This window comes from Drosophila willistoni, assembly GCF_018902025.1.
Source record: "Drosophila willistoni isolate 14030-0811.24 chromosome XR unlocalized genomic scaffold, UCI_dwil_1.1 Seg144, whole genome shotgun sequence".
Classification (NCBI taxonomy): Eukaryota; Metazoa; Arthropoda; class Insecta; order Diptera; family Drosophilidae; genus Drosophila; species Drosophila willistoni.
In genome coordinates this window covers 10,341,791-10,368,096 of record NW_025814057.1, presented here as the reverse complement: position 1 = coordinate 10,368,096, position 26,306 = coordinate 10,341,791, and the positions used below count along the sequence as shown (strand labels likewise).

General features: G+C 38.9%; 8 protein-coding genes across 10 annotated transcripts; 3 read left to right on the top strand and 5 right to left on the bottom strand.

The window, feature by feature from the left end:
* Positions 1–1,468: 1,468 nt before the first annotated feature.
* On the bottom strand, positions 1,469–2,884 carry LOC6638701 (copper transport protein ATOX1). The gene is made up of 4 exons (XM_023181426.2): positions 2,823–2,884; positions 2,647–2,769; positions 2,501–2,576; positions 1,469–2,277 (listed from the first exon to the last, which is right to left on the bottom strand). The coding sequence occupies exons 2-4, from the start codon at positions 2,650–2,652 to the stop codon at positions 2,144–2,146; spliced, it is 216 nt and encodes a 71-aa protein (XP_023037194.1). The 5' UTR covers positions 2,653–2,769; positions 2,823–2,884; the 3' UTR covers positions 1,469–2,143.
* A 323-nt stretch (positions 2,885–3,207) lies between these two features.
* Positions 3,208–5,510, bottom strand: LOC26529083 (fibroleukin). 2 transcript variants are annotated; one of them, XM_023180643.2, is made up of 4 exons: positions 5,291–5,510; positions 5,163–5,234; positions 3,472–5,102; positions 3,208–3,403 (listed from the first exon to the last, which is right to left on the bottom strand). In XM_023180643.2, exons 2-4 carry the CDS (start codon positions 5,214–5,216, stop codon positions 3,277–3,279), a joined length of 1,812 nt encoding a protein of 603 aa, XP_023036411.1. In that variant the 5' UTR covers positions 5,217–5,234; positions 5,291–5,510; the 3' UTR covers positions 3,208–3,276. The 2 variants fall into 2 exon arrangements, with proteins under 2 accessions (XP_023036411.1, XP_023036409.1); XM_023180641.2 differs by having other exon boundaries at positions 5,372–5,510.
* Positions 5,511–5,700: 190 nt separating this feature from the next.
* On the bottom strand, positions 5,701–7,044 carry LOC6638703 (galactose mutarotase). Its single transcript, XM_002061655.4, has one exon. It carries the CDS (start codon positions 6,899–6,901, stop codon positions 5,798–5,800), a length of 1,104 nt encoding a protein of 367 aa, XP_002061691.1. The 5' UTR covers positions 6,902–7,044; the 3' UTR covers positions 5,701–5,797.
* An 898-nt stretch (positions 7,045–7,942) lies between these two features.
* Positions 7,943–9,631, bottom strand: LOC6638993 (fumarate hydratase, mitochondrial). The gene is made up of 3 exons (XM_002061656.3): positions 9,320–9,631; positions 8,282–9,254; positions 7,943–8,216 (listed from the first exon to the last, which is right to left on the bottom strand). Exons 1-3 carry the CDS (start codon positions 9,452–9,454, stop codon positions 7,957–7,959), a joined length of 1,368 nt encoding a protein of 455 aa, XP_002061692.1. The 5' UTR covers positions 9,455–9,631; the 3' UTR covers positions 7,943–7,956.
* A 1,738-nt stretch (positions 9,632–11,369) lies between these two features.
* On the top strand, positions 11,370–12,806 carry LOC6638994 (galactose mutarotase). The gene is made up of 2 exons (XM_002061657.4): positions 11,370–11,512; positions 11,586–12,806. Exon 2 carries the CDS (start codon positions 11,598–11,600, stop codon positions 12,726–12,728), a length of 1,131 nt encoding a protein of 376 aa, XP_002061693.1. The 5' UTR covers positions 11,370–11,512; positions 11,586–11,597; the 3' UTR covers positions 12,729–12,806.
* Positions 12,807–12,948: 142 nt separating this feature from the next.
* Positions 12,949–14,057, bottom strand: LOC6638995 (ORM1-like protein). 2 transcript variants are annotated; one of them, XM_002061658.4, is made up of 4 exons: positions 13,807–14,057; positions 13,588–13,739; positions 13,348–13,519; positions 12,949–13,290 (listed from the first exon to the last, which is right to left on the bottom strand). In XM_002061658.4, exons 1-3 carry the CDS (start codon positions 13,981–13,983, stop codon positions 13,384–13,386), a joined length of 465 nt encoding a protein of 154 aa, XP_002061694.1. In that variant the 5' UTR covers positions 13,984–14,057; the 3' UTR covers positions 12,949–13,290; positions 13,348–13,383. The 2 variants fall into 2 exon arrangements, with proteins under 2 accessions (XP_002061694.1, XP_046868188.1); XM_047012232.1 differs by having other exon boundaries at positions 13,384–13,519.
* Positions 14,058–14,695: 638 nt separating this feature from the next.
* LOC6638996 (asparagine--tRNA ligase, cytoplasmic) lies at positions 14,696–16,611 on the top strand. Its single transcript, XM_002061659.4, has 2 exons — positions 14,696–14,753; positions 14,825–16,611. The coding sequence occupies exons 1-2, from the start codon at positions 14,747–14,749 to the stop codon at positions 16,462–16,464; spliced, it is 1,647 nt and encodes a 548-aa protein (XP_002061695.1). The 5' UTR covers positions 14,696–14,746; the 3' UTR covers positions 16,465–16,611.
* Positions 16,612–17,019: 408 nt separating this feature from the next.
* On the top strand, positions 17,020–26,306 carry LOC6638997 (mediator of RNA polymerase II transcription subunit 1). The gene is made up of 5 exons (XM_023181747.2): positions 17,020–17,256; positions 17,368–18,729; positions 19,064–21,081; positions 21,163–21,342; positions 24,049–26,306. Exons 1-5 carry the CDS (start codon positions 17,208–17,210, stop codon positions 25,924–25,926), a joined length of 5,487 nt encoding a protein of 1,828 aa, XP_023037515.1. The 5' UTR covers positions 17,020–17,207; the 3' UTR covers positions 25,927–26,306.

Below are 26,306 nucleotides of genomic sequence, written 5' to 3'. Positions count from 1 at the left end.
CAACAGGAGCCACACTGAAACCGTTAGAAAAAAACCTGGAAATCAATCATCAAACAGCTTGAGTTCCTGGAAATAAATTCATATATAAAATGTATTCAAGTGCATTATTATGATTACAAATCGTTATTCAGAACTCACAGTTAGTTAAATATTTGACTTAATCTCAAGCTGTCCTCATAGGTCATTCTATTATCAAAATAAAGAATGGGCAAAATACTTTAAATGTTCATTGGAAATTGGAAAACAATAAAAATTAAATTTTCAGTTTCTAGTAAAATCTAAAAAAAGAAAAAACTTTCCAAATGCAAGAAACTAAAAACCTGAAAATGACATAGAAAATTAAAAAAATTGTCTTCTATTTGTAATTGTCGAAATTTTGCCAAATATTCACTAACGAAAATGCTTGAAAAGTCCTAACAAAAGTCATATATCTATTGAAAAATTTATGAAGACTCAATTGACAATGTAATCCAAAAACTAAAAAGGTGTTTTATTTGCTAACTTTTCTTTCATTTTTAAGGTTTAATACACATTTAAAGATTATTTTCTAATGAGAAAACTGATCGAATTCAGAGAGTTAGGGTTATTTTATATTATAAAAGTATTATATCTCAATAATATTGTAATTTAGTATTTTTTAAAATGGCATCAACCACTTGGATATTTTAAGACATCAGTTTCGATCCGATTGGAAAAGAAAATCATGATGATTGGCGGCAAATTTTGTACTGGAAATATAGTATTCTAACTGGAAAACAAAGACATGAATTTTTTAAATACATACTCCACAAATTGAATCAAATTAGAGCATTATAAAATTAAATATATTATTAAAAATATTGTAATAATATATTTTACTGTTCATTGACATTTTTTGTCTCTCTTAAAAAGATTACTTGCGTGATTTCAATTTCATTTCAAATTTAAAAATTGAGTTTTAAAGTTCAAAAAGCTAATTTATATGATCTAAAAGATAAGACTTTTTAAGATTTTTGGGAATTTTTTAGAAAACCATTTTTGTCAATTTACTTTTATTATAATAAATGAATGAACATTGAATCAACTTTTCAGGGATTATACGTCTTGCAACAGAGATCTGATAGCGAGGGGCCACTCATGGGATCGAAATTGGGATTAAAATATTGTATAATTTCGGAAAAAAAACTTTAATTTTAAAAAGTAATAAAAAAAAAAAAAGAAAATGGCTGAGCTAAAACTTTAAAATAATTGCTTGATGCCTAGAATCTTTTAAGGGTATTCCAACTTCGGCACAAACAAACTCAGCTTGGTCTTTTTTCTCAAACTCATTACCACATACAAATACATATATGTATGTATGTATGTGTATTTTGCTTTTGAGCAAGGTGTTCCCCACAATTGCATACTAGTTGCGGTTAGTCAATGTGATTCCCAGGCTGGGCTAGTTTCAGTTTCACATAAAAAAAAATAAACAACAAAACCGCAAAGATTTTTATCTATTTAGATTAAATGGTATATTTTGTATATTTAATATTGCAAAATGTTAAAATTTGTAATATTTATTTATGTAATTATTATGTTTAATCATAAGAAGGTAATTGGCATATATTGGTTTCTATTCCATCCACACTATCTGAACTACATTGGAAATATGGACGATTTTGGGCAGAACAATGTAAGAAGATAAAAAAAAGAGAAAAGGGCCAGAAAAAAGAGGAAGAAAAATCTACTATATTGAAAAATCTCTTTCTACTATTTCGATTGACATTTTGTTAAATTCAATTTGATGATTAAATATTTCTTGTTGTTTTTTTTTTTTCATTTTTACGGAAATAGTTTTAAACTACTACAAACTACTTAAAATTTCTGGGCAAGAGCAAAATACTAAGGCAAATATATTTGTAGATAAGAATTAGTTTCTCATTTAGATTAATTACTTTCAAAAAATTGTATATATATATATACATATATACCTTGTATATATATATAAATATAGATGTATATATCACTGAAGAAGCAATTTCATTTTTTTTTTTTGTTTTTTTTTTTTAATATATGATCCAACGAGGAGAATGACATCGATCGACGACAAATGTTTTTGGTGTTTTCCTTAGACTTCAAGTTTCAGTTTGCCGTATTTCTGAAACTTGCTGAAAAACTCATCTCATTTCTTTACCCCAATATAAGATGTCGACTTGCCGGTCTTGCGGAGCTGTTCCAATAGCTCATCCGATGATAGATTCGAAGTGACACTCACTGTCTTTTCATCCAGATTGATGTTGACTTTCTCGACCTTATCTGCAAAAAAAATAATAAAAAAAAAAGAAAAAATGTATCAGCACAAAAATTGGTTGGTAACCGCAAAAACCGCAAAAGACTGATAAGAAGACCCCGTTTAAAACATGGGAGGGCCTAGTATTAACATAATACCCAGTCTTATACCATAAACATGCAAACCAATACATACATATATACATATGTATGTATGCATGTAAGTAAAATGTGTGTGTAACAGACATACCGCCTAATTTGGCCAGAACTCTCTCCACGGCACTGGCACAACCGCCGCAGGTCATTTCCACCTTAAACTCGTGCACCTAGGACAATATCGATGGGGTTTATATTATATTGACATCTTGACAAATCATCAAATATTTTGTTACTCACTGTCATTGTTTGGCTTTGGCTTGGTTTTATTCACTAAAATGAATTTGGTAAATTGTGTGGTGTGTGTGTGTGTCCGCGGTAGCTGACTGTTCGCTGAAGTGATGCCTAGAATCGTTCAAGAGACTGTCAAATAAATAAATAATAAAAACTTTCAAACAGTTGATGTGTTTCTATACCTTTCTTTTTTTAAATAACCTGCAGATGTTGCTTTTTCACTTACACACACAATTAAATATGCATAAACAGCTGTTGACCGATCGATATCTCTCTCTGTCTCTCATTTTGCTTTGCAGGCCCCTGTTGACAGTTAACAGAGCAAGAAAATGTAAGCTAAATGTTAACCACTGTTACTGTTACTGTTAACTTTGCCTTTTGGCAACCAACGGTTAGGTAAATTTAAACTTGAAGAAAATTTAATAAACAAAATCAAAAACCATTTTATAAATATCACATATGATATAAATCTCAAATCTTTGACCATAATAATAATTACATCGCCTTTTAAACAAAAAGTGGATAACATGTTATTTAAATATATATTTAATAAATATAGAATATTTATTACAGAATGCTATAAATTTTTTTTTTGGTTCATGATGAGAAAATCTGCGCACTTTGTTTTTCTTTCGTTTAATGGGATCGTATCAACATTCGAACATATTTAATTGGAATACTTGAACCAAAGTACCAATTACCAAAATGTAATCCTTGTTCATGTTCCATTGAATTTTCATTGGAATAACTTCCATTAAGATGTCTGGAAATAAAAAGATAATTATATTTAAGGATTTAACAAATTGCGGGGAATGTCATTGGTATACATACGTTTCATATTTCTTGTTATACCACCAGCCACCACAAGAATCGTGTATATCGAATGCTTTACCTTCATATTTACGCATTATATCGCCCGAATTACCCGTATAATTGCCCAAAGATTTCAATTTATATTTTTCTGTCTCACTGGCTATGGCAAAATTATCGTAGCGAGCATAACGAACTTGATTATAGAAATCAACAAGATATATATACAATTCATGCCTTTTATTTAAAGTCAGCGCATGCAATTTCTCCAATCCCAACCAAAATTCACTTTTATTTTCACCAAAACCTTTGGAATAATCGGTCCAAAAACGATCAAAACTCACAGTGCCATCGATGCGACGTTGTATAATAATCCAACTGGGCACAAGACTATCCTCATGATTGCTATCATAGGTGGCCACAAACGGTTTGATACCATCAATTTGTAAAACTTCATATGCTAACGATGGCTCACAATATTCATTTTTGTTTTTTCCCGCATTTTCTAACAATTTCTTTAGTTTGTGAATTTCCATTTTCCTTGAGTCGATTAAAGCATTTGCATTAGCTAGTTGGTTACTTAAATGCGTTAGCTGAGATTGATTTTTAATATGATTTTGTTTATGAACACTATTATCCAATTTCATTTGCTTTAATCGAGCATGTAGACCATTAATGTTTGATTTCAGCTGTTGTATTTGATTATCACGATCTTTTAACAAAGCTTTATTAGTGGCCAAAATTTTTTCAAAACTTTCATTAGAATTACTAAGTTCAGATATCTTTTTGGTGTGATTTGCATTCAATTGTTTTAATTCGTTTTCAGAAGCGGCTAAATTTGCCTTTAACGTTTTGATTAATAATGATTCGTCTCCTGCTTTTGTTGATGTAAGCTGTTCCAGAGTCTTTTTGAGCAGTTCCTCCAGTTCGACAATTTTAGCTTTTGATTTTGTTAGCTCTGCATTGGCAGATTTTAATTGTTTGATCGTTAGATTCGCTACTGTTTGCTCATTTTGTTTTAATTGTTGCATCGATTGCATTTTAGATTTGTTTGCTTTCAATTCATTATCGGTCCTTTGCTTATATGTATTCCAATCAGCTTTTAATTTTGCAATATCCTCAGTTTTCTGTTTGAGTGCGGTTGTTTGTTGGGTGATTTGCAAATCTTTTGTCCTCAATTGGGAGTTTTTATCCAAAACACTTGTTTGCAGTTCGAGTATATAATCTTTTTGATTTTTAACCGCTTGTGCAATATCGTTTGATAGGCTTAAATCCTCTGGTTTAGTTTGTCTTCCGTGCACTTCCGTCGATTCCGTGAGTTTTTTTAACATGTCCTTTATATTGCGAAGCTCTTCATTAAGGGCTTCATTGGGCTTCGTATCGGATAGTTTAATACTTTGGTATATCTCAATCGATGCCTTTAAAGCGGCAATAACATCGTTTTTATCCTTGACTTTTCCTTCAAGTGATTGCTCCCTCTCGCTGAATAAAGATGATTTTATTTCCAATTTTGTTAATTTTTCTTCCAAGTCCTTGATATATGACAATTTCGTGTTCATTTCTTTCTTGCCATCGGCTATGTCCAGCAAAAGCATTTTAATCGTCTTGCAACAACTTGTTGGACACATAATGTCCAAGTTTTCTTCGCTTGTCTAATACATTAAACAAGGGAATAGTTTGGTAGAATTTAGTTAAATAAAATAACAACTTACCGAATTTTCCAACGCCATGTCATCCAAAGCAATATTTAGGATCTTTTCTTCCATTGCCTACTGTGTCACTCTCTAAAAAGGAAGTAATATAAGCGCAATGAAATGACAACAATTATATTTCAACTTACATATATGTATGTATTTATGTGTCACTAAAACGGGGAATCACATACATACATTCACTTATGTACTCTTGATATATTACCTACTTTTATTAATAAAAATAAAAGCCACTATAAATGCGGAATAAAGGACTTTCTCAAGCAGTGATTGTGAAATTAATTTGATGTTTATATTTTAAGACGTAGCTGCCGCTTTTGTTGCAGAGTTGCCAAAGCTTGGTAATGTACACTTACGAAGTTATCGATAGATTAATCGATTTGCGCTTATGGACATTATCGGAGCAAACCTATCGTGAACCTATCGTAATCGACATTATCGGAGCAAACCTATCGTGAACCTATCGCAATCGACATTATCGAAGTATTTGTGATGCCGCTGGAATTCAAACTCTTTTTTTGTATTAAAGACGGGCTACTCAAAATTTGAAACGGTTTTTATTATTGCCAAACATATTTTTTTTTGAGTATTTTTGGTTTCTTGAATTTGGAGGGATTTGAGAGAGCCTGGGAGTATTAGACACGCTTGGGACACGCTCCAAATCGGTAGACCACTTGATGATCATACAGCTGACCGGGATTCAAGACAATGGCTGGAAAGGATTCATTATTCATGGCATCGGGATACTTTTGTGTGCCCAAACTGAATGCGCCTTGTCGGCAATAATGTGCACCGCCCTTGCCAATATTCGGTACATCACCCTTATCCTCATCCGCCAGAAGATTCGCCGTGCTGAACTGTAGACCCGGTTGATTCGTGTGCACCTCCATGAAACGTCCGCTACACGGATGTACCGCCCGGGCCACCAACTGGACACGATTTGGTGGAACATCCACACAATAGCTATTATCGAAACCGCTAAGTGGACACTCAGTTACCTGATTGAGACGCTTGCCCAAACTGGAGAGACTGCCAAAGTCATACGGTGTATTACGTATACGCATGAGCTTGCCCGTGGGCAATTGATCCAGATTTGTGTCCACCAATTGTGATGCCTTGATCATCAGCATATGCTGATAGAGGGCATCTTTGCCAGCACCATGACCGGCCAGATTAAAGTAGCTATGATTGGTAATGTTCACACAGGTGGTGGCCTTTGTCCTCGCCTCGATACGCATACCAAAGCAGCCTGTCTCGTTGAGTGAGAAATTTATATTGGTAGTCAATTCGCCGGGATAGCCCTCATGACCATCTGGGGAAATGTGTTGAATGGTCACACCATCCTTGTGTATACCCACCACGTCCCAGATGCAGCTATCGAAACCAATATAGCCGCCGTTTAAATGATAGCGATCCTTGTAATTGCGACTAACGCTCACATCCTTGCCGCACAATTTGAACCTGCCGCTGCTCACTCGATTCGCCACACGTCCAATTGTGGCACCAATATACAGAGACTGATTGCAATAGTAGCCGGCCACATCGTCATATCCCATGCAAATGTCCTCGATTTTACCATTCGAATCGGGCACTTTAATGCTCTGTATAGTGGCACCCAATGTCAGCACCGAAACGGATAATCCACGTTCTGTTGTCATCGTGAAGCGACGAACTCGATCCGTTTTCTGGGTCATTGGGTTAACGGCAATGCCGAACATGTCCTCTATTACGCGTACCATGGCTGGATTTTTTTGCAGGCTGAATTAAATTTACGGATTAACAAAAATTTGTTTTGTGGAAAATTTTGAAACTGTTGCTGTAACGAGATATTCGAACAGTTTGGTTTTATTGAAATGAACTCAACTGACACTTGAATGAAGGGCAACTAAAAATTTATACATGACCTTTAGAATGGCTTACTGCGAATATTTGAAAATCTCTTGTGATTAAAAAAAGCATTAGAAAGCTAACGATTTTTTTTTTATCAAATTTCTCTTTGGGTTCCTTAAGATACTTTGGGATAGGTTGGAATGTAATGAAGTTGTTTGGGATGGAATTGAGCTGAATGGAATAGAATGATTAAGAATTTAATGGAATCACATAGAATGGGATAGAATTGTAGGCCTCCTAATTTGAATCCTGGCTACTCCCTTGGCTGGATAACTTGTGTGGGCCGAATTAAAAAGGATGCATTATCTGACACAACGAGATGGAAAGAAATGGAATATAATTGGATGGAACTTGATCGAAAAGAACCAAACAGAATAAGGTAAACTACGATAGGTTGGCGTATAATAGGACAATCATTAAAGGGAAATGAAATAGTATGAAAAAGAATGAGATGGGATGCAACAGAATGGAACGTCATCGAATATTATTATATCTTTACATACATGTACAAATATTTGATAGGATAAGATTAGATTTAGATTTAGAATTTATAGGCATAAAATGTAATATAATATATCAAGATTTGCAATATATATAGTATCTTATCTCATGTAGATATGCTACAGATCGTATAAATAGATGATAGATAATATAGCTAAAATATAACTGAACCCAAAAATATAGTATAACCGCCTCAGAATGCAATAGTTGGATTAAAAAAACTTCCAATTGATGTGTTACTAAAGTTTCACATAGTCGTGCTAAATAGGATTTTCATTTCCTCATTTGGAGGTATGACATTAGAATAAGAATAAAAAAAAAAATAATGTAGCATTGGAATGTTTGATCAAATATATTTAACATTACAATTAAATAATTAAATAATATAATAAAACAGAACAATTTAATGGAGACTTGGCGTCTCATCTGAACACAACCAATCGTTGATTTGAGTCTCTGAAATTCCTATCCTAAGACACTCATCCTTCAGGGTAGTACCATTCATCAAGGCTGATGCAGCTAATTGACAGGCCCGCTCAAAGCCTACATGAGGCTCTAGAGTAGAAGCCAACATTAAAGAATCACCCATCATTTTAGCAACATTCTCCTTATTGTCGTTAATGGCCCTGAGGCAATTGTCGTTGAAACTAATGCAACCATCAGCTAGAAAGATATGCAAATAATTATCAAAAAAAAAATAACTATGATAAACCATTCGCACAACTTACTAAGTAACTTTATCGAACGTAAAACATTTGACGCCACCAACGGCTTGAAAGCATTTAGCTCGAAATGTCCATTGTTTCCGCCAATGGTGACGGCCACATGATTGCCCATTACCTGGACACAAATCATAGTGAGCACCTCGCAATGACTCAGATTCCCTGGGCTACCGCCTTCGGTCTCACTAAGACCATTACGTGGGTCCAAGCACAAGAACCGTACACCATTGGCTATCTTCATAATGCTGGCGGCAATGGTATTCAATGCTCCATGCACCTCGACCATGGCATCACGTGCACCCAATGACTCCATGAAATTCGCTGTCTTGGCAAAGGGCAACGAGGTTATTTGGGCAATGCGTTCAATGCATTTCCCTGCGAAACCCTTACGGATTGAATGTCCTGTACCGGCGGTAGTTTCACCCATTCTCAATTGCCAAACACGTGGCAACACGGCCTCCAAACGCTCCAGACAATTGCTCAATTGATGGGCATAGTCACTGAAGTTCTGGCTTAAAGTCGTCGGCCCAGCATCCTTGGTAGTTTTGATGTGTCCCATCATGATTATTTTATTACATCCAGTTGACTTTGCCTTCACTGAATCATGAAGCAACGTTAGAGCGGGCTTTAAACGATGCGTCAACTCTATGCCGACTGCAATATGTATGGCCGTCGGATATGTATCATTCGAACTATGCAAATTGTTCACATGGTCATAGAGATGCACAGGATCCTGAGTGCCACCCATTATTTCATTTGCTCTAGCGCTAATTACCTCGTTGACGTTCATATTGGTCTGGGCTCCGGAACCACTTTGCCAAATGTGCAATGGAAAGTGTCCCTCATCGTATAGTTGGCCCGTTATTACTTCATCGGCTGCTTTTGCGATGGATGAACTGATTTCTGGATCTAAGCCAAATTCTTGGCTAACTTCGGCTGCGGCTTTCTTCACGATACCCATAGCTTGGATAACGGCTCTCTGTGTGGTCCGAAATGTGGCCAAGTTTTAATCTATTGCCAGAATGTTCTTATATGCATACTCACGGGTACCCGTTCCTCCTGGCCACCAATATGATACTGCAACGAACTGCGCATTGTCTGAGCACCAAAATAACGATCATTTGGCACCTCCAAGGATCCCAATGCATCTCTTTCCAGTTTTCTTCTGTGGTTTTCCATTTAGTTGACAAATTTCAAATAATTCTATTTCGTGTCGTCCTTGTAAAATTTTGACTACTTTTATAAAATATATAATATACGTTTGGTTATTCAAATTGTTTTTCATGTGTAGAATATGTAGTGAATACGTATACGAGTGAAAAAATGTTTCCGAATGAGCTAATGTATATGAAAAATCTGAGGAAGTTGAAAATTTTAGATTTCTACGCCCACTGAGATTAGTGAAATTTAAAATAAATCTATAAATTTCGAAATCTAGATTCCAAGGCCTACTTCGACAAGTAATACTTAACCAAAATCTAAGCTTGCTCGGACAAATGAAGTATTTTTGAACCAAAAACCAAAGCCTACTCAGACAGATAAGTAAATTGTACAATGTAAGATAAGTAATATCTAATGAAGTAAGTCGACTCGCCGATTCGGGTATACCATACACCAGGTGAAACAAATATTTAAAATTTCGAAAACCAAATGTATGTACATATGTCTATTAAATTGTTTTAACATGCCCTCATACCATATGCTATCTCGCTCACTCTACAAACACTGAAGCTCTCTAGCGCCGCCACTAGCCAACGGCCAATTCTGCCCTTATGGATCGCGTAGCAAAATACGTTCATACGCATATTTTGCATGTTTCTGGCCCGTTTTAAATAAAATGTACATATGTAACAGGCAGAAGGAAGCTTTTCCGACCCCATAAAGTATATATATTCTTGATCAGCATCCGAGTCGATTTAGCCATGTCCGTCCGTCCGTATGAACACGTAGATCTCGGAGACTATAAGAGCTAGAGCCACCAAATTTGGTATGTAGTCTTGTTTAGTATGTACAGTTAAAAAGTTTGTTTCAAATTTTTGCCACGCCCCCTACCGCACCCGCAAATTAAATAACACTATACTAACTAGAGACACCAAATTTGGTAAGTATATTTGCTTAGTAAATGCGCACAATTTGTATGTGTAAAGATTTTGTCACGCCTCTTTCCACCCCAGTAATTTGAAAAAATTATTATCGATTATCTCCCGTAGTTTTCAACCTTGTACAATCGAATTTGGCACACTTAAATTTGATACTAATATCCAGTAAAATACCAAATTTGATTTGATTTGATTAATATCGGACTAAAAATAGCCAAGTTATGCATAGGTATAAACGTTTTTTCACAAGGACGAAGATGGCCGTTGGCTGGTGGCGTCGCTAGTGTGCTCATATGCTTGAGTGAGCAAGATACTGAGATGTGCTTGTAAAAAGCATGTGAACAGAATTTTAAACTAAACTAAACTGTGAAACTAAATTTAAACTAAACTAAACTTCTAAACCAAAGAGATTTGGATTAAATATTTGTCAAACTTCGGCAACCAAAGAGAAATTGTTGGCAAATATTTAAGCTTTAGATCATCAAAAATATAAATTTATTATGCAAATTGTGAAATAGTGGATACTAAAATTATGTTTTAAAAAGAAAATTGGCATTTCATTTTCATTCTACCAACTAGAAGGCAAACAATTTGAATCCAACTAATTCAGCTCGGAATCAAATATGGAAACAGGTCTTTAAGCCGTTCTGAATATTTAAATATAGAAAATGATTGCCAATTTATAGGTTTCAACTTCAAAGCCGATTCGTTGCGAATAGGTTTCAAGTTATTTGGGCTGTTTATAAGAGAATTTTAAGAATTTATTGGGAATTATCTATAAAGTTTCTGACTCTTACTCTCTCTCTCTCTCTCTATGTGTGCTACTTGAAGCTAATCTCTAATTGCCGGACGTACCCCCCAGTATACACACACACACATACATATGTGTGCATGTATTGTAGGTATATTGACCATGTAATCTATCTCAAAACGGTGGGTGTTCTGTCTAATAAAAAGAGGCGCTGACATAGCACAACGAATTCAGTTTATTTGGCGCCGTCTTAGGGAGAACTGATTACCAGACGAGCGTTGCGCGTTGCGTCTTTTCACTAACCTATTTGACATTTGTGACGACCTCAACGACTTTGGGAGCAAAAAAAAAAAAACATAAACACAAATCGAGATACTTTTCCTACAGGTATTCAACTGTCAATATATATAGATTTGTTGTTTTTGGGTTTTGGATTGATCCCTATAATGAAAATTTCTAGCTCAACAACAAGATGGCCGTTACATTGAAGGAGGAGATCTTTGGCCTGGCCATAAATCCATTGACAAACGTCCCCGAAATGGTGCGTCGCTATACACTGACCAATGCGAATCAAATGTCCGTTTCGTTTATACAATTGGGCGCCATCATTCAGAGTGTACGCATACCGGATGTCTATAAAAAGGTTGAAGATGTCTGTCTAGGATTCGATGATATAGCCGGATATGTGGCAAATAAATCGGCATATATTGGCGGGACATTGGGTCGTGTGGCCAATCGGGTGGCCAATGGTGAATTCATTTGCAATGATACCAAAGTTGAGGTAACAAAAAATTTCAAGGATACCTATCAATTGCATGGAGGCTTCATTGGTTTCGATAGTGTGATTTGGGAGGTAGTCAACAAATCAGATAGTGGCATTACCTTTCGTCATGTCTCGGACGACGGTGACGAAGGTTATCCCGGCAAATTGACAGTTCTTATACATTATACACTGGATAATCAAAATCGATTTGGCATACGCTATGAAGCGGCAACCGATAAAGTGACGGCCGTAAATCTATCCAATCATGCGTATTTCAATTTGGCTGGCCACAATACAGGACGCAAAGGTTTGGCCGAGCATACAGTGGAGATAATTAGCTCCCAGATTGTCGACACTGATGATGCTCAGATACCAACCGGTCAGCTCTTGAATGTCGATGAGACTGTCTTTGATCTACGTTTGCCTGTCCTTTTGGGTGATCGTTTGCTGCAATTCGATAAGCATTTAATCAAAGGCTATGACAATTGTTTTGTCCTCAATGAGGGTAATACGGTGACCAACGGTACCAATTTGGCAGCGAAACTTGTTCATCCGCCCAGTGGTCGTGTTTTAGAGGTTTGGACTGATCAACCAGGCCTACAATTTTATACGGCCAACAATCTACCGGATGAGGAAGCTGGCGAAACACCAATGATTGGCAAAGATTGTACACACTATGTAAAACATGGTTCATTCTGTGTTGAAACTGAAAAATTCCCCGATGCTGTCAATCATTCATCATTTCCATCCATAGTCCTAAAGCCAGATGAGAAATATAAACATGAGGTCATCTATAAGTTCCATGTGGAGGAATCATGGAAATGTTGTTGTAATAAGTAGATTATACCTAACATCATCTCCCCTAACGAATAAAGCTAGAAGTTTTTTATGGGTTCAAATAAAAATCATTTCATTTTAGAGATTTTGGGGTTGTAAAATCGATCCTAGACAGAGCGTAATTAAATTGATTAAGGTATGAACTAAGGGAATGGTGAATAAAAAGTGCTGCTGATTAACTTTCAAGGTCAAATTAACATGAAAACAAACTGTTTTCTTCGTATACATTGAATTAGGAATTATCTCTTTAATATATTTACATTTGTATATACATTTTGGTTTTCTTTTTCTCTAAATTATTTCTATTTACAAAATTCAACAAACCAAATAATAATAAAAATTGAATTAGATTAACTGTTGGACAGTTAATGCGACTTAATGCCAAACCTGTAATGCCTTTATGCCTATAATCCCTAAAAAATCGATCGGCACCAAATGATTCCTTTAGAGTTTTGACCAGAATAGAAAATCGGTTTTGAAATTGGATATTTCTCCTGTAGAAAGGTTGATTATTGTCAGGCTATGAATAAATCTCGTTCAAGAGCATATTTAAATGAAGTACTTTCTGTAAAGATATAATTAAAATTAATAGATAATTATTCGAATATTTTGAATCCATTACCAAAAGGCGCCTTTGTCTGAATTCATGGCATTTTACCTAATATTTGTTAATATTAAACAAACGGACGCCATGAAATTGAGGCAATTTGGGCAAGGTGACCACAACGAGAGAAATAAAATTGGCTATAAAATGTTCCGTATTATTGCGTGTATAGAGACAGGTGAGCAGAAACCTAGAAAGTATAATTTAAGAAGAACGTGTTTTTTTGGGATAAGTTGGAATTGATTAAATGTTACTGACAGCACTATGGGAACGGCAGTTAGAAACTTTCGAGTGGTGGTCATTTGAATGCCATCATCAATTTGCTCCCAATGGGTCCAACGGCGGCTGGAATCGTTTTCAATGCTCAGCCATGGAGCTCCTTTGATAATGTGAAGGAAATACAAATGTGCCTAGGAGTAAAAAGAAACGGAACGACTTTAGAATATTAGTCAGGAGATAAAAATGTCATTTACTCACTGCATTGTGGAGCAAATTTGTGGCCGTCCAGGCAAATGCTATTGAAACGAAGGGCACTGATAAGAGAACAAAATGTATGGCCAAGAGGCCTAAAAGATATGCCAACCAAAATCCTCGAGCACTCAACCAGGAGCTGTTTGGATTAGTTTCCCCATGGCCACCGGCAATAGAAGTCATTTCATTTATTATATATACAAAATGTAATAAAAGCTGATGAATAACCAATAGACTTTGTTTACGTTGCCGCTATAACATATGTATATCGATATGTTAGTGTGTAACAAAATTATCGGTATTTTTCTGTTAACAGTTATCAATTTTTCTATCGATTGAAATTATGGGGGGAAAGTACCATTAAATGAAATTTTAAAAGATAAACACAGATAGGATTTTTACTGTATAAACAATTTCTTTATCTACATATATACAAAGATTATCTATGTATATTTCAAATGTAGTACATATGTATGTATATAGATGCACACTATGTAGTATCTATGTATGTTCATATGCAATTATGATCTAATAATATAATAACTAAAATACCTTATCTAAATTATCAATTCAGTCGATCGGAACTTACTTCATTTTTAAGGGTGTAAGTGTAACTACTTAATCTATGACAAACCAATCGCATTTGTTTGTTTTGATAACAAACTTTCTTAGTATAAAAATATTTGGGATGCCCCAATATAAAAAAACGTTCCTATATATAAATGTTTATATCAGAACGACACGATATTTCTGATGCAATGGATAGAGATAATGAATAAGCCAATTCACTAGGCCTGATATATATGTATATATGTATGTACATTTATTTACCAAGCAACCAAGCGTTGAAATGTATAAAAAGCACCGATTTCGTGGTAAAAGCAAATAGTGTTCTCTTGCATTTTAAACAGTGAAGTCCTTTATTTGAAAATAAAAGTACAGCAATATGTCAGGTACTATTAGATATTTGATGTGTAATAAAAATTCAGTTCTCAAAATTTGACCACCTTTTTTTCGAATACAGGTGAAACTGGATTGTATACTTCGGAAAAGCGCGGCAACGATCAGTCCGGCGATGGTACTCAAAAAAAACCCCTCAAGACGATACTGCAGGCCATGCGTTCTGTGGGAGAGCCATTTCCCACTATATTCGTAGACTCAACAGCTCCTGGCCAGATTTTTGAACCGGCAGCCAAGTCGCAATTAAAGAAAATTCAAAAAATCTATGCACGGGATGGCCAAAAGAATGTGGGTAAGATACAACGTGAAGCTGAAGATGCCGTAAAGCGTCAACAAAATCTGGACGAGGCACGTAAAGTGAAGATTCAAGAGGACAAAAAATTGCCTGTAGCTAAGAGGATACGCATTCGGGAGATTGGCACGCACGGAGGATCTCGGGTCAAGGTCTTTGGTTGGGTGCATCGTCTACGACGACAGGGTAAGGCCTTGATGTTCGTAACTCTAAGGGACGGCACTGGTTTCCTGCAGTCTGTGCTGACGGATTTAAGATGCCAGACCTACGAGGCATTGATGTTGAGCACTGAGAGTGCAGTGGCCTTGTATGGCGTACTGAAACCAGTGCCAGATGGCAAATCGGCCCCTGGAGATCTTGAATTGCATGTGGACTTTTGGGAATTGATTGGATTGGCTCCACCCGGTGGAGCTGATGCCATACTCAACGAGGAAGCCCATCCCGATGTACAGCTGGATAACAGGCACATTATGATCCGAGGTGAGAACACCTCCAAAGTGTTGAAGATGCGTTCCGTGGTAATGCAGGCATTTAGGGCTCATTATGAGGATAGAGGATACAATGAGGTGACTCCTCCCACTTTGGTGCAAACTCAAGTGGAGGGTGGTTCCACTCTTTTCAAAATGCAATACTTTGGAGAGGAAGCTTTCCTCACCCAAAGCTCGCAGCTCTACTTGGAGACTTGTTTGCCGGCACTGGGTGATGTATTTACCATTGCTCAAAGTTATCGGGCCGAACAGAGTCGTACTCGTCGCCATTTGGCCGAATACACTCACATTGAGGCCGAATGTCCATTCATCAGCTATGATGATCTTTTGACACGTCTGGAGGATTTGGTTTGCGATGTTGTGGACCGTGTCCTTAAGGGACCCTACGGTCAATTGGTCTACGAGCTAAACCCCGATTTCAAGGCTCCCAAGAGGCCATTCAGACGCATGGATTATGCCGATGCCATCAAATGGCTGAAAGCCAACGATGTGCGAAAGGACGATGGCACTTTCTATGAGTTTGGCGAGGATATACCAGAGGCTCCGGAACGAAAAATGACCGATACGATCAATGAACCCATTTTGCTATGTCGATTCCCAGTGGCCATCAAATCATTCTACATGTCTCGATGCCCTGAGGATCAACGTCTGACCGAAAGCGTTGATGTGCTATTGCCCAATGTTGGTGAAATTGTCGGCGGCTCCATGAGGATCTGGGATAGCGAAGAGCTACTTAAGGGCTATGCCCGCGAGGAGATTGATCCTACTCCATATTATTGGTATACGGATCAACGTGTCTATGGCACTATGCCCCATGGCGGCTATGGTCTGGGTCTGGAACGTTTCCTTTGCTGGCTGCTCAACAGATATCATATTCGTGATGTCTGTCTATATCCTCGTTTCCTGGACAGATGCAGACCCTAAGCATTGGAGGATTGGCTTCAGTTTAAACAGATGTCTTATAACCACTTATATATCTTAATCTTTTTCAACTATTGCTGATATACATACATATATATATATGAATGAATTGTATTTTATTAAATGAAATAAATCGCATTGAAATCTTAATCTTTATTTGATTTTTATTAAGGTCTTTTAAAACACAAAGCTATAGATTTATCGTTATGTGAGTCATGCTATATACTATGCATTATATGACTGATCGTGCCAGCATTGTACTTTGAAGTCCCTCTTCATTTGTTAGATTAGCTTGCGACTGCATGCGATTGTATAGATTACAAGGCGTTTGCTTCTTGTGCGAGTGTATATTATATATATGTACTTACATATATACAGCTTTCACTAGATATACGTATATATATTTTAACAGTATTATCTTATAACGAAAACTTTTTTTAAAATGCATGTGTTATCGCGATACACTTATCGATAGATTATCGGCGTAATTTAAGAATATCTGTTATTCAACAGATTCGGCATGAGTCAATGTTAACAGCCGCATCGGCGTGAGTCTTGGCATTCTGTTAAGTTTTTTTTTGTTTTTTCAAGTCGGAAAATTTTTTGCCGTGTTCTGAAAATTTTGATCTGAGTGGAAACGCGCAATTTCAGATCAAAACGGAACTCGCAATTCGAGTTGGTGAAGAGATACGCATTCTAATCGACACGAAGACAAGAAAACTAAAGCAGAAAAGTGGAAAACTCAAATGAGTGGTAACAATGCCAAGGGCCCGTCTGGATCGACGGCTGGGGCGGGTAAGTCTGGCAAAAAAAGAGAAGAGGAAGAGGAAACGTGAATATAAAAGGAAAGAAAAGACTAATTTTTTTCATACTATGATTTTTGTTGTTTTTTGAAAATGATGCCAGGTGGCTTTGGCAGTCACATACCCAGCATTGAGGAGAAGAACAAGCAGATCCAGCAAGAGACCATGATGGAGAAATTGCGGGCGAAATATCGCAGTAAACCAAAATCCTATGAAGAAATCAAAAAATCGGTGCGAATGTATTTCATTGAGAAGCACTACCCTCTCGATCCGCTGTGCAAGGCCACTTTGCAAGCGGCTTTGGATAAACTGCAGCATTATATTAAGGTAACATCCCGTCATGGCCTGGTTGAGCGTCTGGAGAGTTTGTCACGTCAGTTGGGCCTCAAATTCATGGAGGATCAGCAGCTTTTATTTATATCCACCGATATGTTCTATGTGGAGATACTCTTAGATTCCAGTGGCAATCTATCGGATGTCAAAGTGCATCATGAGTGTAAAATTGAGCAGCAATCCAGTGAATTGGTCAATTGCCTTAAATCGGGCGATTTTGCTGATTTCACTGTCCAACTGGAGGGGCTCTCCTCTATCTATCAACTGAATGCCGAACCGAAGGTGAAGAAGAAAGCATTTGTGGCCTTGCAGGCCATGGAGACGGATATCTATAATCTGTATCAAATGCAAAATCATAAAGGCGATGATAGCTATGAGATAATGAATCAATCGTCAGTGGGTTTAGTCCTTCAGAGGCGTGGTGGTCATCCCATGAAATTGACCTATTTCTGCCCGCCCATCCATTTACCTGAGTGCAAAGCAGGAGGAGCTTCTCCCACCCATACCAATGAGGTTAATAGTTTGAATTATACAATTGATCAGGTAATGAAAAGTAGTCATGGCCTAAGTGCCACCGTCAATTTGGAGGGCTCGTCGGCTAATAAACTGCAAATAATGCCAATTGTGACATTTCAAAGAGATGCCCAATCCGGTATAGAAGTGCCCACATACGCCCAACTCAATCAGAATAATTCCATGCTAATGCCAGCGACTTATGTTCTTCGTTTAAATAAACCCCTGCCCGTCTGCTATGAGTCATTGCGTGCTTTGGGTCTGCCCGGTGTTGATGGCATGGCCAATATATCAACATCGGCGTCCACTTCCACAACTGGCTTCTCCTCGTCAACGTCTACGCCGCAAGGGCCAGCTACTACAGTGCTTAACCTCATTGTTCAGACTGCATCCAAGCAGGCCATAAGGAACACACAACGTGGCCTCTATGTTAATTTGCCCAAAGAGACGCATTGCTATTTCTTTACCGATAATCGCAAGTTACAGGGCACATTAGTGTCCTCTCTGCCCTTCACCGAACCAGCACAGGTGCCCAAAATTATGGCATTCCTCAAGAAGCAGGCTCTCTTCTATACCCTCCTCTCCAGTTGTGTGCGCGAGCAGCAGAAGCAATATAATGGTAAGTTTTCCTTCATCATCAATTCCTTTTATTAGATGAGACAGGGGCAGAACTAAGAGGTCTCAGTCTCAGTTAACCATAAGATCTAAGTAGAATGTGATACCTGTCAATCTCTGGGCAAAATTACAAACGGCCGTAAGAGAACAATCCTAAACTCTTTAAATCTTTAATCGAATCTCCTGTAAAACTATTTTCTAGTGGTCAGTTTAAGAAAAAAACCAGATACTTCTATATATTCTTGTTATGATCGGTTGATTTTGGTTTAAATAGTTTCTACACATAATGTCTAAATTTATGTTTCGCTTTTGTTTTCGCCCTGGTGCAAAAATAACAGATATGGACAGCACTGTAATTTTGGAAGTGACTGCTGTATCGTTTAATCAAATCACTGTGGAACTCCAACATCCATATGAAGAATCGCTGGCCACTGTGGATTTCTTGCTGGAGAATAATCAGGTCACCTGTAGCGTCTATTGCCTGAGCAATGACTATGAGGAATTGTCGCAAAAGCTAACCAGAACCGTGCGTAAAGTAATCTCCATACCCATGGTGATTTACAAGCTGCTCAAGTGCTGGGATGAGGAGCATCAGGTGAAGCTGCATGGTGGCATAGCCACGGGTACAAGTGCAGGCGGTGCTGGCGGTGGTGCTGGTGCTGGTTCTGGCCTGGGTGGCCCAATTGGAGGAGCGGCGATTGGTTCAAGCGGTACAACTAGCTTTAATCAATTTGCCATGGATACTTCGACTGGTGGTGGATTACCAGATGGTAGCCTGCCTAGTGGTGGCTTCGCCAATGTCAACAATCTGAAAATGGATGCCAAAGTGCGTTCGCTTGTTGATGGTTTTGCTGCCTCAACATCGGCAGCAGCAGCGATTGCCGGCTTGATCAATTTGAAGCGGGAAACTGATCCTGAGGTCACCGGCGGAAGCAGTAGCAGTGGCGTCGGCGGCGGCAGCGGCAGTACGACAACAACCGGCAGTAGTTCCTCCTCAGGCCAGGTCAAAGCCAGTGATCAAGAGATTGCAGATAAATATAAAAATATATGGAAAGATAAGACACCAAATCTAAAGCATTGTGTTAGTATAACACCCATACCAGGTGATGCAAGCAAGACAGGATCAGGATCTGCAACAGCAGCATCAGGGGCAGGCGTCACTCCAAGCGTAGGAGCCATAACGGGAGGAGGAGCAGCATCTGCCCAACCATCAAGTGTCGAGGTTCAACGTACAGGAGGTATTGAAATTATACCTCTCAATGTCCAGGCGAGTGTCGGAGGCGGCGGCAGCAGTGGCACAGCCAGCTCGAGTGCTGCACCCACAACCATAACGATTACACCCATAACGGGCAAGGATTCGAGCAAAGAGCCATCAAAGAAGAGCAGCAGCAGCAGCAGTTCAGGCGGTCCATCTGGCAGTGGGAGTGTGGCCACCAAAAGGCCACATGAGAGTAGCAGTAGTAGTGGCTCATCATCATCCTCTTCAAGCAGCAGTGGCTCTTCATCATCCTCAACTGGCGGTGGTGGAGGCGGAGGTTCGTCCTCCTCGTCATCCACAGACACACAAAAAGAGAAGAAGCGCAAAAAGAAACGCGATGATTCTCCGATGGGACCACCAGAGAAAGTCTATTCACGTCAAAATTCACCAGCTGCTGGTGGTGATGCCTCCACAACGAGTGGTGTTGTCCGTAAATTTTCGTCACCCTCATCCTCGCCCAAGGCGGGTGGTGCTGGTGGTGGCCTAATGAGCGGTGTACCACCCACAAGACCAAGTCCTAAACATTCACCGGTATATAGCAGTCCCAAGCATAATACTGCCTCGAATAGTCCCAAATCTCCGTTTGGTACACATTCACCCAAACATGGATCATCCGGAAAACCAAGTATGTCTACACTTAAAAGTGCTGCCACAGCGGCCACCAGTTTGAGTCCCAAGGGTGACAAATCTTCCGGCTCATCGGGCTCGACGTCAGTTAGTGGCAGCTCTTCAAGCGTTACAGCGGTTACCTCCACTGGCTCTGGTGGTAATTCCAGTTTAGTACGTTCATTTGCCAGTGTATCAGCACCACCACCGCCGCCACCTGTGCCTCCGTTAAGCAGTAGCCAACAGCAGGCAGCAGCCGCCGCAGCAGCAGCAGCGGCAGTGAGTTCATCCCTGAAAAAGGAGAAATCAACATCGTCTGGTGGTGGAGTGTCGGCCACATCATCAGCAGCAACCACATCGGCTGCCTCATCATCATCATCAGCTACAGCGTCATCGTCGTCGTCCTCGGTGACAAATCCGGCAAATGTGGTTACACCAGCCAGTGTGGCTGCTGCTGTGGCAGCTCTTAAAACATCTCAGCAACAGCAGCAACAACAACAACAGCAGCAGCAACAACAACAACAGCAGCAACAACACCAGCAGCAGCAGCAACAACAACAACAACTAAAAACCTCGGTGGCCAGCCTATCCCATTTGGCTGCCGGTTTCGGTGCACCACCGGGTTCAATTGGTGGACCAGGCGGACCAGGAGCAGTAGCAGGAGGCGTTGGTGTGGGAACTAGCTCCTCAGGAGCAACAGCAGCTTCTGCTTTGGAGTTGGGTGCTCTACGCAAGGGCATGGCGGGAGGTGCGGTAAGTCCGTTTTCATTATAAGAACAACAACAACAAGAACAACAACAACAACAAGTGCCACACCCACCTCCGCCTACAACTCTAACCCGTAGTTGATCTACTCCTACTACTTACTACTTACTTTTTGACTAAAAAAACAAAAAAAAAAAAAGAAAAACCAAAAAAAAGAGAAAAAAAACAAAAAATTACAAAATTTTATTCTTTAAAACTAATGCAAAATGAAAAATTGTATTTAATTTAAACACCACACAACAAAAAAAAAAAAACAATTTTTTTTTTGTTTCACAAACAAAAAAAATGCAAAAGATTGTAATTTCTCTGCTGTAGTTAAATATTGTTACTATTAGTTACGTTTTATTATTTCCTTTGTTTTTGTGTTTTGTTTTTTGTTCTTTTTTTCCCTCAATTTCCCTCTCTCTCTCTCTCTCTATCTCCCTCTCTATCTCCCTCCTTATCTCTATCTTTTTCTTACTCGAACTCTATCTATATCCTTTTTTCTTCTCTCCATATTTTCACTTTTAATCTTCTCCTTTTTTTTCTGTAAATATATTTAACGTAATTATTGTTCCATAGATTATCTGCATCTTTTTTTGCATCCGTTTATTCTGCCAACGAAAAAAAAAACAATTCTTTTGATTTATTTCTGGTTATGGGGTTATTCTCCAGCACACACAGACACATGCACACCAAGATACACACACACACACACAGACCCACACACACACACACACACATAAACCTATCTTCTATGGTGCTGCAAAAACTCTGTGTCTAACTTTGCTCTTGTCCTTTTTTCTACCTTTTATATATATTGTTAATTGTTTTGTTGCATGTTACATATTCTTCTTCTTCTTTTATCGCTGATGCGCTTTATTTGTTGTTCGTTGTCGTTGTTGAGATTCGTATAGTTTAGAGAATTTGCTGTCCACTTGAATTTAAATTCCTTTTATCATTTGTTATTTAAAAATTTGCTTATGTAGCGGTATTTATATTCTCTATATATATCTATTATCAGCTGTATTTAGTATTCTATATTCTATATAGTATGTAGTACATATTAATACATATTACAATACATATATACAAAGTTATATACAATTCTCATCAAAAAGTGTATCCCAAATCAATTCTATTCATCGGTCTAAAAGTGAAAAAGGGCCCAAAGAATTTTATATTCTAAATTAATTTTAGTGTTTGATTTTATTGTTATAGCAGAAATAGCTTGCTAAAGTCGTTTGATCATAGATTATAGGAAAAATATTCGTTTATATAGCAAGAATAAATGAATTATAGACCAATTTATAGGCCAAAGCAAAACAATTGTATTCGCTTTTAAAGGGTCTTTATAGGCTTTAGGTATTGCCATTCTAATTTGTTTAATGTAAAAACAAAATAATATATTTATTGATTATTAATTTTGACCCTTTGTTTGTCACAAGGTGAACATAGTGAAAAGTTATTACTGAAAATGTTTTAATGAATAGTTTGTGAGTTTGTATAGACTGAATTTTTCATTTCGATTCTTGCAAAAAATTGCTTTATCAGTTGGTAGTTTGCTTTTCGGTAAACAAATAAATTAATTAGGATTTTGATAAAATTAACTTAAATAATCAAAGCTCTCTTAAGCTACTAAGTTTTGGGTCTCAAAAAACTTGAGTGAAAAGTCTTACTATATCTCTAGTTGTCCTACATCTGAAGCAATATTGAGAAATATGTTTATAAACACCATTTAGCTAGGGTTTTATAAACATTTACTTGAACCGTAGAGTTCTTTTGTGATTTGTCTGTGATAATTAGTTTATTAAGCGTTTAATAATTAACCTAGGATTGTTATATACATATGTAGCTGTAAGACTTGGGAATAAGGTTTATATGGCGGTTTTGGTCGGTTCATAAGATCTCTAAGCAATAAAGGATGAGATGAAAAGGGAGAGTTGAGTTTTGTTGGCCCAGTTTTCCAATAGTATAGATTTGGCCACTCTTACGCATTGTAGATACATTTTTATGACTGAACTTGGTGATTAGCTTTAACTGGTGGTAGGTAGATAAAGTCGAAGATGAGGGATCAGGCCTCGCGATCAATTGTTATCGATCGAAGATATATTCACTTTGTTGCATTGATTTTTCGACTAGAATTTGGATATATCATTGGATTGGATATCTTAGGATCATTACAGAAATATTGATTAACATATTACTAACGGGTTTTTGCTCTATTATTTTTCTGCTCTCTCTCTCTCTCTCTCTCTCTCTCTCTTTTCTATTTTTTACACAATTTTTTAAATTTATCTTACTACCTTGTGCCCTGCCCCCCTCCTACCCCACGTACACGCAAAATACACATGCTTTTTTTTCTATAAATATATATAACATTTGATATATGTATTATATATAATTTAATTGATCGGCGGCTTGGCATGAATCGTTTGTATGATTGAATTTATATTTTTGTTATTTGGTTGATTGTTTTTCAATGTTATAATTTGCCTATATTTTCTGGTTCGTTTCTTGTTTGTCTCGTTTCTGTTTGTCCTTCGAAATACACACACACACACACACACACACATAAATACAACCCATCATATCCATTCCTCCATACGAACCTATCCCACTCCTTTAAAAACACATATACACAATAAACACATTGCGACACACAACTGCGGCACATACACATACACACAACCAACCACATGCTTACTTTGTCAGGTTAGTTTGATGACGTCGACGGCAGCTTTAACAACAACACTCCAACCGGGGTCGGTGGCGGCATCGTCAGCGGGAACAACGGGAGTAACCTCATCAACAGTGTCGGCAACAGCAGTGCTAGCGGGAATGGGAGTACCAACATCATCAGTGGGCCTGGGTCTGGGAATGCCAACAACGGGAACGGGAACAACGGCGCCACTAGCAACATCCACATCAGCAGCAGCAGCAGCAGCGGCGGCAGTGGCAGCAGCAGTGGGCCAAGTAGCGGGTCTAACGTCCCAAACAATGGCAGCATCAACATTGCTGCAACATCACCAACAGCAACAGCAACACCATCAACAGCAGCAGCAGCAACATCTTCAGCAGCAGCAGCAACTTCAGCAGCAGCAGCAGCAGCATCAGCAACATCATCAGCAACAGCAACAACATCCACCGGGAACAGTGCCACCTAGTTGCTCTAGCACATCAAGTGATGCAGCCAGCCTGCAGGCAGGGGTTGGAGGAGGAGGAGGCGGTGGTGTCTCCAGCAGCGAGTATATGGTTAAGCCAAGCAGCCAAGAGGGTCTCAAATTGACCATTAATAAAACTGGCAGCAGTAAGAGCAACCTAAGCTCTGGCTCTGGAGGCGGCAGCACCAGCTCTACATCGTCATCCTCCACCACCTCTTCCATGTCCTCCACATCCGCCTCTTCAATTGGATCCAGCAAGGCGAAGAGCCTCAGTTCGGGAACCTCATCGACTGGCGGAGGAGGTTCCTCTTCGAGCAGCAGCGGCAGCTCAAGCTCCACCAAGAAACAGCATACAGGTCTAAAGCCAGGCGTGAATAGTGGTCCAGCCTCGAAGAAGGCTCACTCCAGTGTCAGTGGTGGCACAAGTGGAACTGGCGGCGGCGGTAGCTCGACTTCATCATCATCATCGTCGTCGTCGTCCAGCAAGCATCTCTTTCAGAAGGCCAATTCATCGGGCAATCTTAGTACTAAACTAGGCAGCTCATCCGTTGGCGGTGGCGGCGGCGGCAGCAGCAGCAGCGGCGGAACGACCAGCGGCGGAGTGCCCCTAACAAAAAGTCACAGCACCAATTCATTTCCAGAGCACAGTGGTCCAAGGCGTCGACCCAGCATGGGTGCATTGGCCACCAGTGGCTCCGCTGGTGCCAGCGGATCTCAACGCAAGGCCAGTGGCTCGTCTTCAATGGGAGGTGGCAGCGGCTCCTCGTCCTCTGGAGCCGTTTCACCAGCCGCTCTTACCGGCTCAATGTCCCAACCGCCGCCACGATTTGATCATCATACAGATATGATGACCATACTCCAATATGCTTCGCCCACAATGGCCGCCAGCATGGAGGGATTCATCAAAGGATTGCATAATAAATTCCAGATACCCAAATTGTCGCAGCGTGCCAGCGGTGGAAGCGGCAGCGCCGGCGCCACTGGCGGCAGCAGTGGCTCCAGTGGTCCAACTGGTGGACGAACTACGCCCAGCACAACGGAGCAAACGTCAACCACATCGTCATCATCATCAACAGCAGCAACCACATCGGGATCCATTTGTTCTTCAAATGTTGGGCCAGGCGGTCTTGGTGCTTTGCAAGAGCAACAGCTACAACAGGAGGGACCGAAGCCTCCCCAAGCGGGACCACCACCACCACCACCGCCATCATCGTCATCAACATCGTCGTCGTCGTCAACATCTTTGTCATCATCATCAGCCGGTGGGGGAGCAGCACAATCGGCAACCACAACTGGAGCAACTGGAGCTGCCAGCAGTGCAACAGGAGGCTCTTCCGATCTACTCTTGAATCTCAGCAGTTCGGCAACTACAATGCCCACAAATGATGGCATCGATGAGGAACTGTTAGCCAGGATAGCTGGCGAATGACACCTCGACAAGAAAATGGATCCCGATGATCTAATTTTAGTTAATCTTTCATCCTACATACATCATAACTAAGTATTATAAGCGATAATTTGCATTTGCCAAAAGTAATTGTTTCTTCCACACAACTTTCCAATGAACTTTCTCCCAACTCAACTCAACTGAACTCAACCCATCACATCTCAAAACGAAAATACTCGTCGTCATTTAGGAAATTAAATTTCTGACTACTTCTCTTCCAATTCTCGAAATATTCTTCTGCTTCTCAACTCTCCCGAATTTGAATAAATTGACTTGAGTTTTGTTAACAATTACTTTTAATGCAAGTGGAAAAAGATAAAAAAGCAAATAAATATATTAATGCATACATTTTTTTTTTCTAA

Coding starts and splice junctions, on each gene's coding strand:
- LOC6638993 (XM_002061656.3), bottom strand. CDS start 9,454: ATGGAAAACCACAGAAGAAAACTGGAAAGAGATGCATTGGGATCCTTG. Junction 9,255..9,319: donor GCCAGGAGGAACGGGTACCC/GTGAGTATGCAT, acceptor CGGACCACACAG/AGAGCCGTTATCCAAGCTAT. Junction 8,217..8,281: donor ACGTTCGATAAAGTTACTTA/GTAAGTTGTGCG, acceptor ATATCTTTCTAG/CTGATGGTTGCATTAGTTTC.
- LOC26529083 (XM_023180643.2), bottom strand. CDS start 5,216: ATGGAAGAAAAGATCCTAAATATTGCTTTGGATGACATGGCGTTGGAA. Junction 5,103..5,162: donor ACATGGCGTTGGAAAATTCG/GTAAGTTGTTAT, acceptor TTAATGTATTAG/ACAAGCGAAGAAAACTTGGA. Junction 3,404..3,471: donor TATAACAAGAAATATGAAAC/GTATGTATACCA, acceptor TTTTATTTCCAG/ACATCTTAATGGAAGTTATT.
- LOC6638997 (XM_023181747.2), top strand. CDS start 17,208: ATGAGTGGTAACAATGCCAAGGGCCCGTCTGGATCGACGGCTGGGGCG. Junction 17,257..17,367: donor TGGATCGACGGCTGGGGCGG/GTAAGTCTGGCA, acceptor AAATGATGCCAG/GTGGCTTTGGCAGTCACATA. Junction 21,343..24,048: donor AGGGCATGGCGGGAGGTGCG/GTAAGTCCGTTT, acceptor TTACTTTGTCAG/GTTAGTTTGATGACGTCGAC.
- LOC6638701 (XM_023181426.2), bottom strand. Junction 2,278..2,500: donor AGTTCTGGCCAAATTAGGCG/GTATGTCTGTTA, acceptor TTTTTTTTGCAG/ATAAGGTCGAGAAAGTCAAC.
- LOC6638994 (XM_002061657.4), top strand. CDS start 11,598: ATGGCCGTTACATTGAAGGAGGAGATCTTTGGCCTGGCCATAAATCCA.
- LOC6638995 (XM_002061658.4), bottom strand. CDS start 13,983: ATGACTTCTATTGCCGGTGGCCATGGGGAAACTAATCCAAACAGCTCC. Junction 13,740..13,806: donor CAAATTTGCTCCACAATGCA/GTGAGTAAATGA, acceptor TTTTACTCCTAG/GCACATTTGTATTTCCTTCA. Junction 13,520..13,587: donor ACTGCCGTTCCCATAGTGCT/GTCAGTAACATT, acceptor TATACTTTCTAG/GTTTCTGCTCACCTGTCTCT.
- LOC6638703 (XM_002061655.4), bottom strand. CDS start 6,901: ATGGTACGCGTAATAGAGGACATGTTCGGCATTGCCGTTAACCCAATG.